Source organism: Ambystoma mexicanum, chromosome 10, assembly GCF_040938575.1.
Source record: "Ambystoma mexicanum isolate Mex_15411 chromosome 10, UKY_AmexF1_1, whole genome shotgun sequence".
NCBI lineage: Eukaryota > Metazoa > Chordata > Amphibia > Caudata > Ambystomatidae > Ambystoma > Ambystoma mexicanum.
The window spans coordinates 1,354,501,101-1,354,517,491 of record NC_090932.1 but is presented as its reverse complement, the minus strand read 5'-3'; the positions used below and the strand labels follow the sequence as shown (position 1 = coordinate 1,354,517,491).

General features: G+C 44.9%; 1 protein-coding gene across 1 annotated transcript in view; it reads right to left on the bottom strand.

The window, feature by feature from the left end:
- LOC138492324 (clustered mitochondria protein homolog) overlaps nt 1–16,391 on the bottom strand; it is a 1,100,229-nt gene that overhangs the window by 645,410 nt on the left and 438,428 nt on the right. The window contains exon 12 of the mRNA XM_069619372.1: nt 2,318–2,422. Coding sequence (XP_069475473.1) covers nt 2,318–2,422 — 105 coding nt within the window. The remainder of the gene's footprint in view (nt 1–2,317; nt 2,423–16,391) is intronic.

Below are 16,391 nucleotides of genomic sequence, written 5' to 3'. Positions count from 1 at the left end.
ACATTGACATTCAAAGGAATTACACACATTCATGTCCAAGAGTGGGAGGAAAAGAGTCTCACTCTTGGCAGGATGGAAAAAAACAAACTCCAGAAATCCAGCAAAGCCGCTGGGGGACTCACTAGGTTAGGAAATTCAGCCTAAACAGAGAATTCTCCCTAACATTACTCACCATTACTAGGTGGAGTTATCCGGTCCAGTTGTCATTCTGAAGTTTCATATGCAGCATCCCAAAGTATTGCAGTGGAGCAGTGGAAGAAAGGAAGGGCTATGATGAAGGAGTCATGGGGCTATAGTCATGATTGGGGAATTAGAGTGATGTGATGTACCTATTCAGAACATTCACATTTTAAAACTACAAAAAGACACCATCTTTTCAAGGAAATTGTAGTTCTTGGTTAAGTTTGGATTTTGGAAACATTACTTTGTGTTTTTGCTGCTCGAGTTGTACAGTGAAGAGTAGAGCATAATATTTTGCCTCTGTGCCTTTACTAAAATCATGACTTTCTTGTACGTTAGCATGGACAATCTGAACGCTGGCCGTGCTGCACTGTCACTTAGCCCAGGTGCCGGTGCAGAGGAAACAAGAATGTGCTCCGAAACGTGACAGCCACTCCCCTGGCACCGTCCCCCGAAATGCTGATTGTGCTGGTCGGTCCAACCTACCCGCAAGAAAAAGGCCTTTGCATGAGCAGATGCCTGTCTGAAGAAAAATGTTGCCCAGGCCCACAAGTGTGGCCACACCTGGTGTGAAACAACAGCTGCAAAGTCTTTTTACGTTAGGAAGTTTTTCGCAAATAATATATTGAAATAAATGCCCTAAAAGAATGTCTTGTTTGAGAAAAATGTGATACAAATACAACTGTTTGTTCACCCACTAAACCGCAAAATGCAGTCAGGCTTTCAGACTATCCACAATGAATAAAAAAGGTTTGTGAATTTCAATGGCGATCTGCATCATACTCCATCGTTCGCACTCCAATGCTCTGAACTTAAAGGTTCCCAGACAAGCCAACAACAATACAACACCACACCAGCCACAGATGTGCGGTATACAAATGACAATTACAAACTAGGAGCCCAATGATTATTTGCACCCGGTAGAATGGTGCCAGCCAATCTGGAGGCATGGAACACTGGCTTGCCTGGACAATATAAGCCAGTGTCTCTTTCCATCTTCTGGTGTAACTCCCACAATTCTGAATTTTGTTTCCCAGGAGGACCTGCTCCACCAGTCTCAGATACCTCCCACCTCCTTTACTTTTCCCACTTAGCTGCCATTATCCCGCCTAAGCGCATGGCTGCCCCCAAAATAGAAAAGGGACTTGCGCCCTTCTGTACGTTGTGTGGCAGCCATATTCGCGCACACACAATTCCCTTTTAAAAGAACTATATATGGCACCTGGGAGGGAGCCGGGGGCGCCAATAGCATTATGCATCAAGCTGGAGGGCCGACTTGGCCAGTAACAGCCCTAAGACCTTGCAGGGGCCTTCTTTGGTTCTAGTCCACCATGACGCAGGCTAGCGGTCATCGTCAGCTAAGCTGCTGTGGTCCTGTGCTTAACACTACAATCTCTAAAGGATTTAAAGCGTATGCAAAAGCAATCTTTGGCAATCATAAGAAATGTTTGGATAAGTTAGCAAATAGCTGTGTTGGCAAGATATATGGCAAAAAATCACACATTTACCAGATATCACAAGGAAAAGGTATTAATATAATGTGGAGCACTGATAGTATAGTGCTGAGATAATCACTTTTTGATAGAACCAAGAGGCTCGGGCCCGATTCAGAGCTCGTGCAAATTAGTGTTGAAAGCTGACATTGTCCCCGCCAGTTTCCAGCACCACCATTCTACCACTGGAGGGGAAATGTGCTTCCCAGCAGCAAAATCTGCATAAATATACATACAGTCTACATAGAAACATGTGCTCCAGTGGCACTGCAAGCATTTTCTAGAAGACTAACACTTTTCTAGTTTAAGAAAGTTTCCTTAAGTTTTTTCATTAAACTAGAAAAAAGTGGCGCTGCAGTCTGGGAATGCCATTTTAACAAATAAAGTGTGAAGCAGCCTTTAACGGCACCTCATTGGTGTTGTATTTTAACTCCATATAGTTGATTAGGCTGTTGTCGAGCAGTAAATCAGGATCATGCTAAAGTCGTGGCTTTGATGCCAGACCGCCGCATTAATACTACATCAGAATAGGGTGCTTCTGAAGACCGTGTTCATCCTTCATAGATGAACACTGTTTTTGCATGCACCTCTGAATCGGGCCCCTAGTGCGATTAAAAAAAAATGGGGTAAGGTCAAATTCTTACCTGAGGAACATACATCTGGATTAAAACGGATATCAAAAATGAAGTCACTAATGGAGCCGATCTCTCGACACACATCACGGATTACATCTACTCCCATTGCATCTTCTAAACAAAATAAAATGGTACAAAGAAAATAAAGATAAGAGGCAAGTTACTTTAATTTGCATTATGTCATTACATCTACTCTCATAACATCAAATTATATATAGTCGTGTAGCCTTTACAAAAGACACATAGAAGGATATTAAGGAAATGAACACGTATGGAAAGGAAAAGTGCATGTATACAATTATTTTAGCTACTGATACAAGATTGCCCCAAGAAAAACAACCTTAAGCAGTCATGTAAGATGCCTCGATGGAAAAAGTAATCAACCTTGTTCCCTTAATTTAAGCGTTTACAACATACAAGAGCCACAAGCTACTAATGTACACGACAACTGTAAAACGGGTGCAAAAATAAAATGTGAACACATTCCACAAAGGTATTCAGCTGGCAGATGAACTCCCAGAATTAAATATATTATCAGCTATTCATTCACGCATACCTACCATTCCTTCAGCAGCCAGGAGAGAAAAGGACACATACAAAACAAATTACTATAAAAAGAAACTTATTGCGTATATGCATGTACATCTATGTTTCTGTCTCTAAGTGTTCACGTTGTACGATGATCGATCTCTTTTGTGAGAAACCGAATCCAGAAAACTAAATTGGGTTCCTTTGTAAATAAATGGCTAATATATTCACAGCATTTGATAGTATTTGTAAACATATTATCTGAATAACTACATCTAGCTACATATGTAAGTCCCCTTAAAATCAAGTGATCGAAATAGAACAAAAACCTTGGATACATATTCAGACAGGTGCCTGTTTCCTATAAATTCCCATTTGAGGAGGATGAAAACGTTTTGGGCATTGCGTCTAGGTCCTGCATGGTTTGTGACATGTACAATTATTGATGTTATATCCATCGATCCCTCCATCTTCATTTATCTTGCCTAAGTCTCTCATTTTAGTCAAACAAAAGAAATATCCATGCATCCCCGTGGGTGTGCCTTTAAGAGATCCACCATTCTATGAAGACAGGAGGCCAACATCAGCAAAGATTTTCAATATAACAAACCTGAAACACTAAAAAAATTTAAAAAACACCAAGTTCCGTAAGGTAAGCAAGAACAAGCCAAGCAATCTTGGGTGCCTGAAGTAACTAGGAGTGACACAGGATGTAGAATTTGTCATTGAGGCCCATTAGAATCTCTTGAGTATCTTATTTTATACAAGCTTGAATAATTTTAGAGGTAGGTATGAAACTGATTTTGTACATACTTTTAAGGTGAATCCTTTATAATTGCTTACATACATGTTATCCTGTTTTTGTTTGCAGAGAATTGATTTAAAAAAAAATAGAACTTTAATGTTTTAACCAACTAAAGATGAAATTTGTTTGCATAGTCATTAATTTTTGAAAAAATGAATTTGTATGTAGGTTTTGCATGAAAACTAAATCACAATTTAAAAAAAAGCCATTTGCTGTTTACTTATTGCATGTATTAATTGATAATTCCGTTTATCTTCTACCCATCTCCTTCAATCCCATCCGTCTAGCCAGTGGAGCCCTGCATTCTCCCTATAAGTTTGAGCTGCGTTTTTAAGGCCCCCGTTTCTCGCAACCATGTGCAGCGACTCACCAGGCATAATCTTGACAGGACTAGCAGGTTATTCCTCTGGTCCATGCTAATGGGTTGCTTTCCAAACCAGTTACCAAGTCTCAGATCTTTGAAAAGATTTTACATCCATTTTTTAAAATGTTACCTTTTTATTTTACCTTTTTTAATTCCATAGTTTTGGTTTGAAAGTGCTCCAAGATTTCACCCAAAGTAGTTGTTTGAACTGTGCCAGCGGTTGGTATCAAGCATGCTGAAAAACAGTCACTCAAAGTAGGTAGAGTCAGGTCTCCCTTCTGCATTATAAACAGCTACAGAGGATTTTAAACTAGACAAAGTCTCTTCTGCAGTTGCACCTTATGGCCAGCACCTCTAAATAAAAAAGGCACAATGAAATTTAACACCTTGCTTCTGGTCATATTTTATTAAAGAAAAGTTTGTCAGTGAACAAACACACCGTACACTGCCAAGGTAATGTGAGAAACCACATGGTGTCTCGCCCACTAGTCCCCAGGGATCTCTCTCTCAGATGGCAAGGGTATGCCATCACCTTTGGATCCAGACCCTCGGGGTGGACAAGTGCGGGAGGATCACCTAGGGTTCTTCGGGGAGTGGGGGTGAGATAGCCGATGGTGAGATGTGGTATACCCCCCTTTTGTGTTCATCTACCCCATCCTATTTCCTTGGATTTTAAGTCCCAACTGCCCACCCCCCTTTTTCACAAACACTGTGCCGAGGAAGAGGCTGGCTGAGAACAACCAGACTAGCTCCCTCACATCGTACTGGACATGTCCTGTTAAACTGGTCAGGCAAAGTCCTCCACTAAGAAGTGGGCCTCAGTCTGGGGACTCCTCCACTAAGCAGTGAAGATCGGCGGCAGCAATGGGCACTTCAGATCAGCGGCACTTCGCGGTTTCAGCACTCGCAAATAGCACCACTGCGGTTCTCAGATACCTTATGGACTTTCCTCACATCTGGGGTCCAGCACTCTGATGAGGTGGCTCAAGCTTGGTCAGTCCTGCTTCGTGAGAGTCCGGAGGATCTTCCTGTAGCTCGGGTCTGACTTAAAAACTAGACACTCGATTCTGGTGTTCCTCTTACTGGCAATCGGTTCGTGCAGCAGCAATGGAAGTACAGCCAGCTCCAAGAGGTCCAGACGAGTTCGCTTTGGGGTTGATTGGGGAGGGTAGAAGTCTTCCGTTGCAGGGCTTCTCTAGTTGTGGCGAATTCAGAGCTTCAGCAATGCAGCAGGGCTTCACCGGTCAAACCAACGGTCCAGGAGTTACTGCAAGTGTCTTTTCCAAGATCATCTTCGGATTCCTTAGTCCAGTGGTCTATTCTGCCTTCCAAGCCAAAAGCCTCACCTTTTATGAAGGTTTCTCCCATTCATTCGCAGCCTAGCTGTCCCTCTCACAGAAGGGTGGCTGTCCTTCAAGGACAGCCAGCCAGCCAGCCAATCACCTTTGGGTGCATTCCTGTAACCAAGGGGATTAAGCACAGGGAGTTTCGGGCACCTCCCTCACTTCCTGCCCTGCCAGACACGCTAGAGCCAGAGGCGGGCTTCACCATTAAATCCGGACAAAAACAAAACGAACAAAGACACCAAACCTGGTATGGCGCACAGAGTAAATCTCAAGAAGGACCTTTCCAACAAGAAATGGCAAAAAAAGGAAGACCGGGCCATTTTGACGAAATGGGCACTTTGCTGCAATTGCAACTTGCAGTAGAAACACTCAATGGTAGAAAAACACACCACTGCCACCAGCCATTAATTGCAGAAAGGGTAACATAAAAATGTTAGATGAGAAACTAGATAAAGGGGATACTAAGTAAACCCTCCAGCACCCTATGGTAAGATAGTGTATGCTGGGTCTAGAAAGTTACAAAATGTAAGTAAAGTCAATTTCACTTTACTGCTCTTGGAAGCAGTAGTTTAACCAAGAGAAGGTATTTAAACCTTGGGGAAATCTGGAAGACTTCCCTGTGTCACTGCACTGAAGGTGCAGTGTAACACAATGTAAAAAGATTATGCCTATGGAGTTTGTCAGACTCCAAAACCAAAAGAAACAGTGGTCAAATCAATGAAAAATACGAGAGTGGGGAAAAAAAAAGTCTCACTCTCTCCAGGTTAGAAATGAAAAGTTCTAAAGTCCAGCAAAAAGAGCTGGGGGTCTCTAAGGTAGAAGGGAATTAGCACATTTCTGAGAATTCTCCCTAACAACCACAGTTGCATTTGGAAAGTGAGGAAAACAGTAGCTATTTTCAGCAGGACAGGACTTAGATGTCCTACGACAAACCAGTAAATGACCAATAAATGACTTAAGATGTCCATCCCTAGCGCCTCAATAAGAGCACAAAGAAGAACAAGTTACTTGGCCCAGTATCCTTCTTTCGATTGATGTTCCTCCCATGTATTCCTCATTTGATATTATATCTCTCCAGCTTTGCTGCTTCGGAAATTTATTTATTTTTTATCACGACAGAAGGCGCTGTATGCAATGTCGTCGCGTCTATGTCCCTCAAGGGCCTCCGTCGAGAGTCAACGTCGTCGTCAGTATAAATAGCGCACGCAGCGCCCGTTGTCTTTAGTTCTGTTTTTCTTTCGCCTTCTTAGAGGAATTAACCAGGCGTACCCAAGACCGTAGGCTCTCAGAAAGCATAGAGTGTAATACACGTAAATTGTATGGCTGGGTAGGATGGGAGGGGCGAAGAGGAATATGTGAGAGGAATATCCAATAAAAAGGACGTTACCAGGGGTAAGTAACTTCTTCAAATGGATTGTGTCCTCCCACGTATTCCTCATTTAATGATAGACGCCCAAAGCAGTAACAATTTGGAGGTGGGAGTCTGAATCAATTTAATCATGGACCAAACGGAGGACGGCCTTAGCAAAAAGTCCTCCTTGACTGGAGGAAGAATTCAGGCAGTAGTGTTTGACAAAGGTATGAATGGACGACCAAGTGGCTGCTGAACAGATGTCATTTATTGGGATACCTCTCTGAAGAGCTGCAGAGGTTGCCATGCCCCTTGTGGAATGAGCCCTTAGGCCTTCTGGTGGGTCCTTACCTGCTAGTTTATAAAATTTGCCAATGGCCAGCATAATCAATCTGGTTATTGTTTGTTTGGTGACTGCCAGGCCCTATTTGGGGCTGGTATACCCAATACAAATCTGATCAACCTGGCGAAATGTAGCCATTCTTGAAATGTAAAAACTTAGAACCCTTTTCGTGTCTAATCTATGTAATCTCTCCTCTTCTTTACCTGAATGAGGAGGAGGATAGAAAGTTGGCAACGTTATCTTTTGCGACAAATGGAAGTCGGAGAATACCTTCTGTATAAAAGATGGTTTTACGAAGAGTATGACTAACTTAATAGAAAGTAGTACGAGGAGGCTTACAAGAAAGAACCTGCAACTCACTTAGCCTGCGGGCTGATGTTATTGCGATAAATAAGACCGTTTTCAATGTCAAGAGCATTAAAGGGCATGAATGTAAAGGCTCAAATGGGATACATGTCAAGAATTGTAATACAAGGTGTAGGTCCAAACAGGTACATTAAAGGGAACTGGAGGGTATACATTAGTAATTCCCTTTAGAAATTGTACAATCAAGGGGATTTAAAAATGGGAATCCTCTGAGGATCGCTTAAAAATGCAAAGTGCTGCCAGGTATCCCTTTATGGTTCCAATCTGTAGCCCCAGATTGGCTAAATGCAACAGGAAAGAAAGCACCATAGGTGTGCCACATTGGAATAGATCCACATTCTTACACCTGCACCAGTTGCTGAATGGATTGCAACGACACCAGTACAAGGATTTGGTTGCTGGCCTTCTGGCCGAAAGCAAAATCTCCAATACGTCATCGGGGAGGTCCCAATCCTTGTATCTCAGCCTCTCAGAAACCATGCGTGAAGGCTGAGTGTTTTGACCCCTGGATGGAGAACCCAACCTTCCTCTTGCGAGAGAAGATCCTCTCTTTGTGGAAGATGTATTGGAGGGTAGATGGATATGTCCAGAAGGTCCGGGCACCACATCCTCCTCGCCTAATCCGGAGCAATTAGGATAATGGATTTCCTGAACTTTCTCATCCTCCTGATCACGAGGAATGACAGGGACTGGAGGAAACACACAAGAGTGGAAAATCCCAGTCCACCACAAATGCATCTCCTAGAGCTCCTCTTGAGGGAAATTCCCTGGAGCAGTACAGCTTGCAGTTCCGGTTGGCACCAGTCACAAACAGATCCACTTGAGGGGTTACACAAAGGGTGAAGATCTCTTGAAGGACTTCCTGAGCTGTTCCCACTCGTGGGAGACTGCTCTGCCTCTTCAGAGCGTCCGCCGCAGTATTCTGCTCTCCCACTATTTTCAGTTTAGTACTAAATTCCTCCCAGTTTAGCGAACCCCAGCTCTTTTGCTGAACTTTGGGACTTTGTACTTTTAATTCTGTGTTTTCCGTCTGTGTTTCTTTTGGTTGTGGAGTCTGACAAACTCCTTCTTAGGGATCATATTTTACATTGGGTCACACAGCACCTTCAGTGCAGTGACACAGGGAAGTCTTCCAGATTTCCCCAAGGTTTAAATACCTTCTCTTGGATAAACTACTCTTTCCAAGAACAGTAAAGGGAAATTGACTTTACTTGCACGTGTAACTTTCTAGACCCAGCACACACTATCTTACAATAGGGTGCTGGAGGGGTTACTTAGCATCCCCTTTGTCTAGCTTTTCGTAACATTTTTTATATGTTACCCTTTCCTCAATGAATGGCTGGTGGCAGTGGTTTACTTTAAACTACTGTGGTGTGCATTTACCGCGGGCTGCGTTCGCAGCTGCAGTAAAGCACGCAAGGGTCCCATTTTGTCAAAATGGCCCAGTCTTTTTGCCATTTCTTTGTGGAAAGGTCCTTCTTGAGATTTACCCTGCATTCCAAATCAGGTTGGGTCCTTTTTTTCGGTTTGTCTTTAGAGGGATACACGAGTGAAGCCCGCCTCTGGCTCCAAGATGTCTGGCGGGGGCAGGTAACGAGGGAGGTGCCCGAAACTCCCGGTGCTTGTCTTCTAGGAGACAGGAATGCACTCTTAGGTGATTGGCCGGCTGGCTGTCCGGCAAGAACAGCCACCCTGCTGGGTGACTGACAGCTAGGCTGGAATGAATGGGAGAAACCTGCATAAAAGGCGAGGCTTTTTGGCTTGGAAGACAGTCGACCACTGGACGAAGGAATCCGAAGAAGAACTTGAAGGCTCCTGGACCGTTGGTTTGCCCGGTGAAGCCTTGTTGCTGTGTTGAAACTCCACATTTGTATAGACAGAGAAGTTCCTGCAAGGACGTCTTCTCCCTTTGAGTTGGTGGGACCAATCAACTCCAAAGTAAGCCATCTGGACATCCCCTCAGAGCTGGTTGAAATTCCACTGCAGTTGCTGCTGGAGCCAAATCGCCAGGGAGAGGAACTCCAGATCGTGTGCGTTGCTTTTAAGCTGGCCAAGGGCTCCAGGAAGATCCTCTGGACTCCCAGGAAGCAGGACTGACCGAGCCTGAGCCACCTCAACAGAGTGCTGGACCCCAGATGCAAGGAAAGCCAATCTCGACAGACAGGAACCATAGTGTTGCTATTTGCAGTAGACGCGAGGAGCTGAAACATCGAAGTGCCACTTGTTTGAGGATTGCCGGCTGCGGTCGGTGGCCGTCCCATTGCAGTGCAGGAGTCCCCAGATGTCCTCCCTCTTGTCCCCACGACTGAGGCCCAGGAATACCAGGATCCGCAGAGCTGCACAGGAACTGAAGTCATCTGCTGCCCTTTTCTTCAACCTAAACGTACTGTACAGTCTAAGAGAACTTAACTCTTGTTGTGAACTGCACTTGTTCTCTGTTGATGAGATATGTTGTGGTTGCTCTGTAGAGCTGCTGATAGCTCCTTTACTTCACACGTCGAAACAGCTTGTGGCCCTGCTTTGAAATCTTCTTTTATACAATGACTTCTAAAACATTGTGCAAGACTTTTCCTTACCTGCAAGAAGTGCTTCAGCTCACCTAGACTTTTGCCCAATTGACTTTGGCTTAGCTTGGCTCCCTGAATGACTCTTCTGCCCTCCGAGATTGTGTTTTGACCTCCTTCCAGGAAGGGGTAACTAACCTTGCATTGGGGGTTACCAAAAGTACTTGCCTGCTTCAGAATATTTGTGTGATCTCATGTTCTGTTCTAATAACCTTTCTCTTTGACACACTCGTAAGTCTGATTCTAAATGCAAACAGTGGTATATTAATGTCCACAGTGTCCTAGTTACTAGTCACCTGAGGGTGTAGGAAGTGTGTGTGCCGACCCAAAAGGGTAATAACTGGTTTAAGAGTGTGGATTTTGGAGTGTATTTGTGTGTTACTATTACATTATTAATCATTTATAAATAAATAAATAAATAATATCTGTATAACTCCCCTACAGTTCACATTGACCCCTCTTGAGATAAGCGTGGCTGCTCAACATGCTACCAACCTGTGTAGCACAGACTTATACCAAAGGTTGGGTTCCTATTGCCAGGAGGTCAGGGTTGTTGTAGTGCACCCAAAGGTTACTGCATACAATCTTGCCCAACACTCATCTTTTGATATTATCTCTCCAGCTTCAGCTGCTTCAGAAGTATTTTTCGATAGATGGCGCTGTGTGCAGTATTGTTGAGTCGATGTCCCTCGAGGGCCTCCGTTCGACGGTCAACATCATCATTATAAGTAGCACACGCAGCGCCCGTTGGTTTCAGTTCTGTTGTCCCCCTTCGGAAGAGGAATTACCAGGCGTACCGTACACCGTAGGCTCACAGAAAGCGTATAACACGGAAAGTGTACGGCGGGGTAAGCTGGGAGGGGCGATGAGGAATACGTGGGAGGAACATCCAATACAAAGAACATTACCAGGGGTAGCTTGTTCTTCGAATGGATTGTGTCCTCCCACATATTCCACATCTTACGATAGACTCCCAAAGCATAATAATTTGGAGGTGGGAGTACCAATTAAATTTAGATCTAATCATGGACTGAATGAAGGACTGCTTTTGCAAATCGTCTTTCCTGACTGGAAGATGAATCCAGGCGGTAATGTCTTACGAAGGTATGGATAGACGAACAAGTGGCTGCTGAACACATATCACTGATTGGACACCTCTTTAAGAGCAGCAGAGGTTGCCATGCCCTTGTGGAATGTGCCCCAAGGCCTTCCGACGGGTCCTTGCCCGCTAACCTGTAGCATTCGCCAATAGCCAGGATGATCCATCTGGATATGGTTGGTTTAGTAACCGAAAGACCCAATTTGGCACCAGTATAGCCAATGAATAATTGGTCATCTTGGTGAAATTTAGCCATTCTGGATATATAAAAACTGAGCGCCCTTTTTTGGGTCCAGTATATGAGCGTCTCCTCCTCCTTACCTGGATGAGGAGGTGGATAGAAAATTGGTAATGTAATATTGTGTGACAAGTGGAAGTCGCGAGACTACCTTCAGTAAAAAAAGAAAGCTTTACTTTGAGAATGACCTTGTCTTTATGGAATACCCTATGTGGAGGTTTACAGAAAAGCGCCTGCAACTCGCTTACCCTGTGGGCTCATGTTATTGCAATAAGCAACACGTTTTTTTAATGTCAATAGCCTTAAAAGGGCATGAGTGTAAACACTCAAAGGGAATACATGTTAAAAATGTTAACACTAGGTTGAGGTCCCATCCAGGGACATTGAATGGGACCTGTGGATATACATTAATAAGGCCTTTCAAAAATTGAAAAATCAGGGATCTTAAAATATTACTCCTCCTCTGAAGTTTAAAATGGAAAGCGCCTCTGGGTAACCCTTAATTGTTCCAATCTGAAGCCCCATATTTGCCAGATGTAACAAAAAAAAGGAAAGCACCTTAGGTGTGCCACATAGAAAGGGATCCACATTCTTATCCCTGCACCAGTTGCTGAACTTGTTCCAACGGTATAAAGATTTTGTTGCTAGCCTTCTGGCTGAAAGCAAAATCTACATTACGTCACCCTGGAGGTCCCAATCCTTGTATCTCAGCCTTTCAGAAACCATGCGTGAAGGCTGAGTACCTTGACCTCTAGATGGAGAACCCGACCTTCCGCTTGCGAGAGAAGATCCTCTCTGTGGAAGACGGATTGGAAGGCAGATGGACATGTCCAGAAGTTCTGGGTATCCTGTTCTCCTGGCCCAATCCGGGGCAAAGAGGATCATGGGTTTCCTGAACTTTCTCAACCTCCTGATCACGTGAGGAATGACAGGGACTGGAGGGAATGCGGACAGAAGTAGAAACTCCCAGTCCAACACAAACTTGTCCCCTAGAGCTCCTCTTGGAGGAAATACCTTGGAGCAAAAACAGTTCGCAATTCCGGTTGACACTGGTTGCAAAGAGATCCACTTGAGGGGTCCCCCAAAGGGTGAAGATCTCTTGAAGGACTTCCTGAGCTAGTTCCCACTTGTAGGACACTGCTCTGCCTGCTCAGAGTGTCTGCCGTCGTGTTCTGCTCTCTGGCTAGGTCAACAGCTGATCGAAAGATTCCTTCTTGAATTGCCCAGAACCAGAGCTGCATTGCCTCTGTGTTAGGGAGAATTCTCAAAAATGTGCCAATTCCCTTCACATTAGAGACCCCCAGCAACTTTCCTGGATTTTTTTTTTTTTTTTTTTTTACCTGGAAAGAGTGTGAGCCTTCCCCCCCCACTCTCATGTATTTTGCTGTGTGTTTTACCATTGTGTTTTCTTTCTATATGGAGTCTAACCAACTCCATAGGCATCTTGTTTATTTGTGTTACACAGCACCTTTGGTGCAGTGACACAGGTTTAAATACCTTATCTGGGATCAACTACTGTTACTGTTACCCAGAGCAGTGGAGTGAAATTGACTTCACTTATTGTTTTAAATTCCTGGATCCAGCACACCCTATCTTACAATAGAGTGCTGGAGGGGCTACTTCGTATCCCATGTCTAAAAACTCATGTAGCAGTCAAATGCTACCCTTTCCTCTCGAAATGGCTGGTGGCAGTGGTTTTACAACGAACTGCCATGATTTTTCCCGACCGCGAACAACGGTAGCGTTAAATCGTGGCAGCCATGTTTTTCAAGATGGCATCTGAGCCCCCTTTGTTTAAACAGGTCCCGGTCATTTTTCATCATTTCCTTTTGGAAAGGACCTTCTAGAGTTTGTCTCTGCGCGCCAAACCAGTTTTGGTCCCTTTGTTCCCTCGACTTTGGCAGGCTTCAGCACTGAAGACCGCCTCTGGCGCCAGAGTGTCTGGGGTGGGCAGGAAATGAGGTAGGTGCCCAAAACCCCCTGTGCTTAGTCTCCTAGGAGAGCCAAATGCACTCTGGCGTGATTGGCTGGCTGACTGTCCGGCAAGGACAGCCACCCTGCTGGGTGAGTGACAGCTAGGCTGGAATGAAGAGAGAACTGAATAAAAGATGAGTCTCTTGGCTTGGAAGGCAGACTCGACCACTGGAAAGAAAGAAGCGAAGACAAGCTTGAAGAGGACGGCTGCTGCAACTCCTGGACTATTGGTTTGCCCGGCGAAGCCCTGCTGAAGGTCTGAATCACCAAGTTCACCTCGACAGAGAAGCCCCTGCAAGGACGACTTCTCCCTTTGAGTTGGTGGGGCCAATCAACTCGACACTAAGCCACCTGGATACCAATCTCGGAGCTGGTTGTATTTTCCTCAGAGTGCTGCAGGAAAACCGAATAACCAGGGAGAGAGACACCAGTTTGTGTGCTGGACTACAGCTACCGGTTTTGAAGATTTGCCAGCTTTTTGATCAGTCCCAGTGCAGGATTCCCCTAACGTCCTCCCTCATGACCCTGTGACTGAGGCTCAGGAACAGCGAGATCTGCAGGAACAGAAGTCTTCAGCTGCATCTTTTTCTTCATTTGAAAGGTACTGTGAAACAAGAGAGTACTTACCTCTCACAGTGAAAGTGACTGAAACTTTTGCAAGTTGCAGGCCTAATCGACTTGTGACCCAACATATGATTCTTCTTTTTACAAACTACTTCTGAGAACTTTTACAGAGACTTTACCGTTTATATACCAGAACCGTTTTTATCCTATCCAAGACTTTATCCCATTGACTTTGGCCTAGCCTATTCAATTTGAAGTGAGCCTTCTGGTGAACTCAAAGTGTATGCACTGTCTAAGAAGAATTGCAATCCCTTTTAATGTTCTGATAACCTATGCCTTTTTGCTCCTACTTAAAAATATTCTGAATGCCATTTTGCTCCGCCTGCAAAGTAGTCTGAATGTCTCAGAAACTTAAAGTGTACAGTCCTAAGTATATTTGTGTATAATATTTAACTGTCTCCTTCTAGTGAATGTTTTATAACTGACTGTTGAATAAATTAATAAGTGTTTAACCAAGAAATCTTAAGTGTAAGAGTCCATTTGAACAACTGTGATTGTAGACCTCTGTGTAATATCATTACAGCTCACATTCCCTCTCGACATAAGCCTGGCTACTCCGCAACGTTACCAAAACTGTAGTACAAACTTATACCAAAGGTTGGTTTGCTTTCCCCTGTAGTCTTAGTTGTGTGTAGTGGTCCCAAAGGGTACTGCATACAAACTCTGCCTAACACTCTGCACAGTGGTAGTGACCCCCCCCCCCAACCACCACACCACCTCTCTTGTTGAGGTAGTACATGGCCACTGTGTTGTCCGTCATTATCAGAACATTCTTTCCCCGTACAGACAGCAGGAAGGCCCCTTCAGCGCTAGTCTGATTGCCCACAGCTTCGAAAGGTTGATAAGTAGTTTGGACTCTGATGGAGACCAACGGCCGCTGATTGTCAGACCGCTGGTGTGGGCTCCCCACCCCGTAAGTGCGACGTCTGTCACTACCGTCATTTCCTGCCATGGATGCCAAAAAGATTCTCCCTTGAGAATGTTGTCTTTGCAAGCCCACCACTTGTAGGTGGTCTGACATTCTGCCTGAGAACTGGGACCACTGAGTCCTGAGAGCCCAGTGGAGGGATTGCATTCTCAGGCGAGCCTCTGGCACCAGGAAAATGCAGGATGCTAGGTGAACGAGCAACCTCAGAATATCAAAGGCCGGAAGAAGCTGGACACCTTTTTGGTAAGCATCTGCAGAATGTGTTGAGCTCTCACATCGGGCGGCGAGGCTTTCCCAGAGGAAGTATCCGGGACTGCTCCAATAAATTGTAAATTGGAGTCTTTGCAATGGTATCAAGTGAGACTTCATGTAATTAAGGGAGAAGCCCAGTTTGTGAAGAGAGTGGCAGTTTACGCTGAGATGTTCCTGGGCTTGCTCAGGTGAACGAACCCTGATCAGCCAATCATCTAGCTAGGGGTAGATGTGAATCCCCCCCCCCCCCTGAAACTCGCTGCCGCCACCACCACCACCAACTTGTTAAAACCCTTGGGGCAGAGGTCAGCCCGAATGGCAGAACTCAAAATTGATAATGAGAACCGCCCATCGCAAACCTCAGTACTATCTGTGCTTCAGATGGATGGGCACATGAAAGTAAGCAACTTGAAGGTCCAATGATAGGAACCAGTCTTGGAGTTGGAGAGCCTGAAGGATCTGACAAAGGGTAACCATCTGAACTTGTCTTTCCTGAGGAACTTGTTCAAGTTTCTTAAGTCCAAGATGGGTCTCAATCCTCCATCCTTTTTGGGGATCAGAAAGTATGGCGAATACCAACCCTTGTTCCTTTCCGCTACAGGTACATGTTCTATTGCACCTTTCTCTAGCAGGGTCAAGATTTCCTGCACAAGGAGCGGATCTGGAATTTTGACAGTTGTTCCCCGGTGGATGATCCTGAGGCCTTTTTTGAAAAGGCAGGCAGTAACCTTCGGCCACAGTTTCCAGTGCCCAAGCATCTGAAGTAATGCCCCACCATTCATTCAGATGCTGATTACGTCTGCCTCCCACCAGGGTCTTGTGGGTCAAGGCGTGGTTTAGATGTGTGAAGCAGCATCTGAAGATAAGACTGCCGCTGCTTGGGCTGACTTGGCACCTCTCACCTCTCCCGCTCACCACAAGGGAATCTTCTCTGACCTTTTTGACCAGCTTGTCCTCTGTCAAATGGGGAGTAGAATCGAAAGGACTTACCCCTGCAGGAAGATGAGCCTAAATAGGGTTGTTTAGGCTGTCTAATGGCGGCGCTAAGGGATTTAGATGCCGCTTTGGAGGTCTGCAGCTTTTCCAAACTCTCATCCGCCTTGCTGCCGAACAGCCTTGAGCCATCAAAGGGCAGGTTGAGAAATCTCGCTTGCACATCTGGTGCAAACCCAGACTTCCGCAACCACGCACATCTGCATAACACTGCCAGCCGCCATGGATCTGCTGATGAGGTCTGCAGTATCCAAACCTGACTGGAGGCTTTCACCCATTTATTTTTTATTTATTTATATTTATAAAGC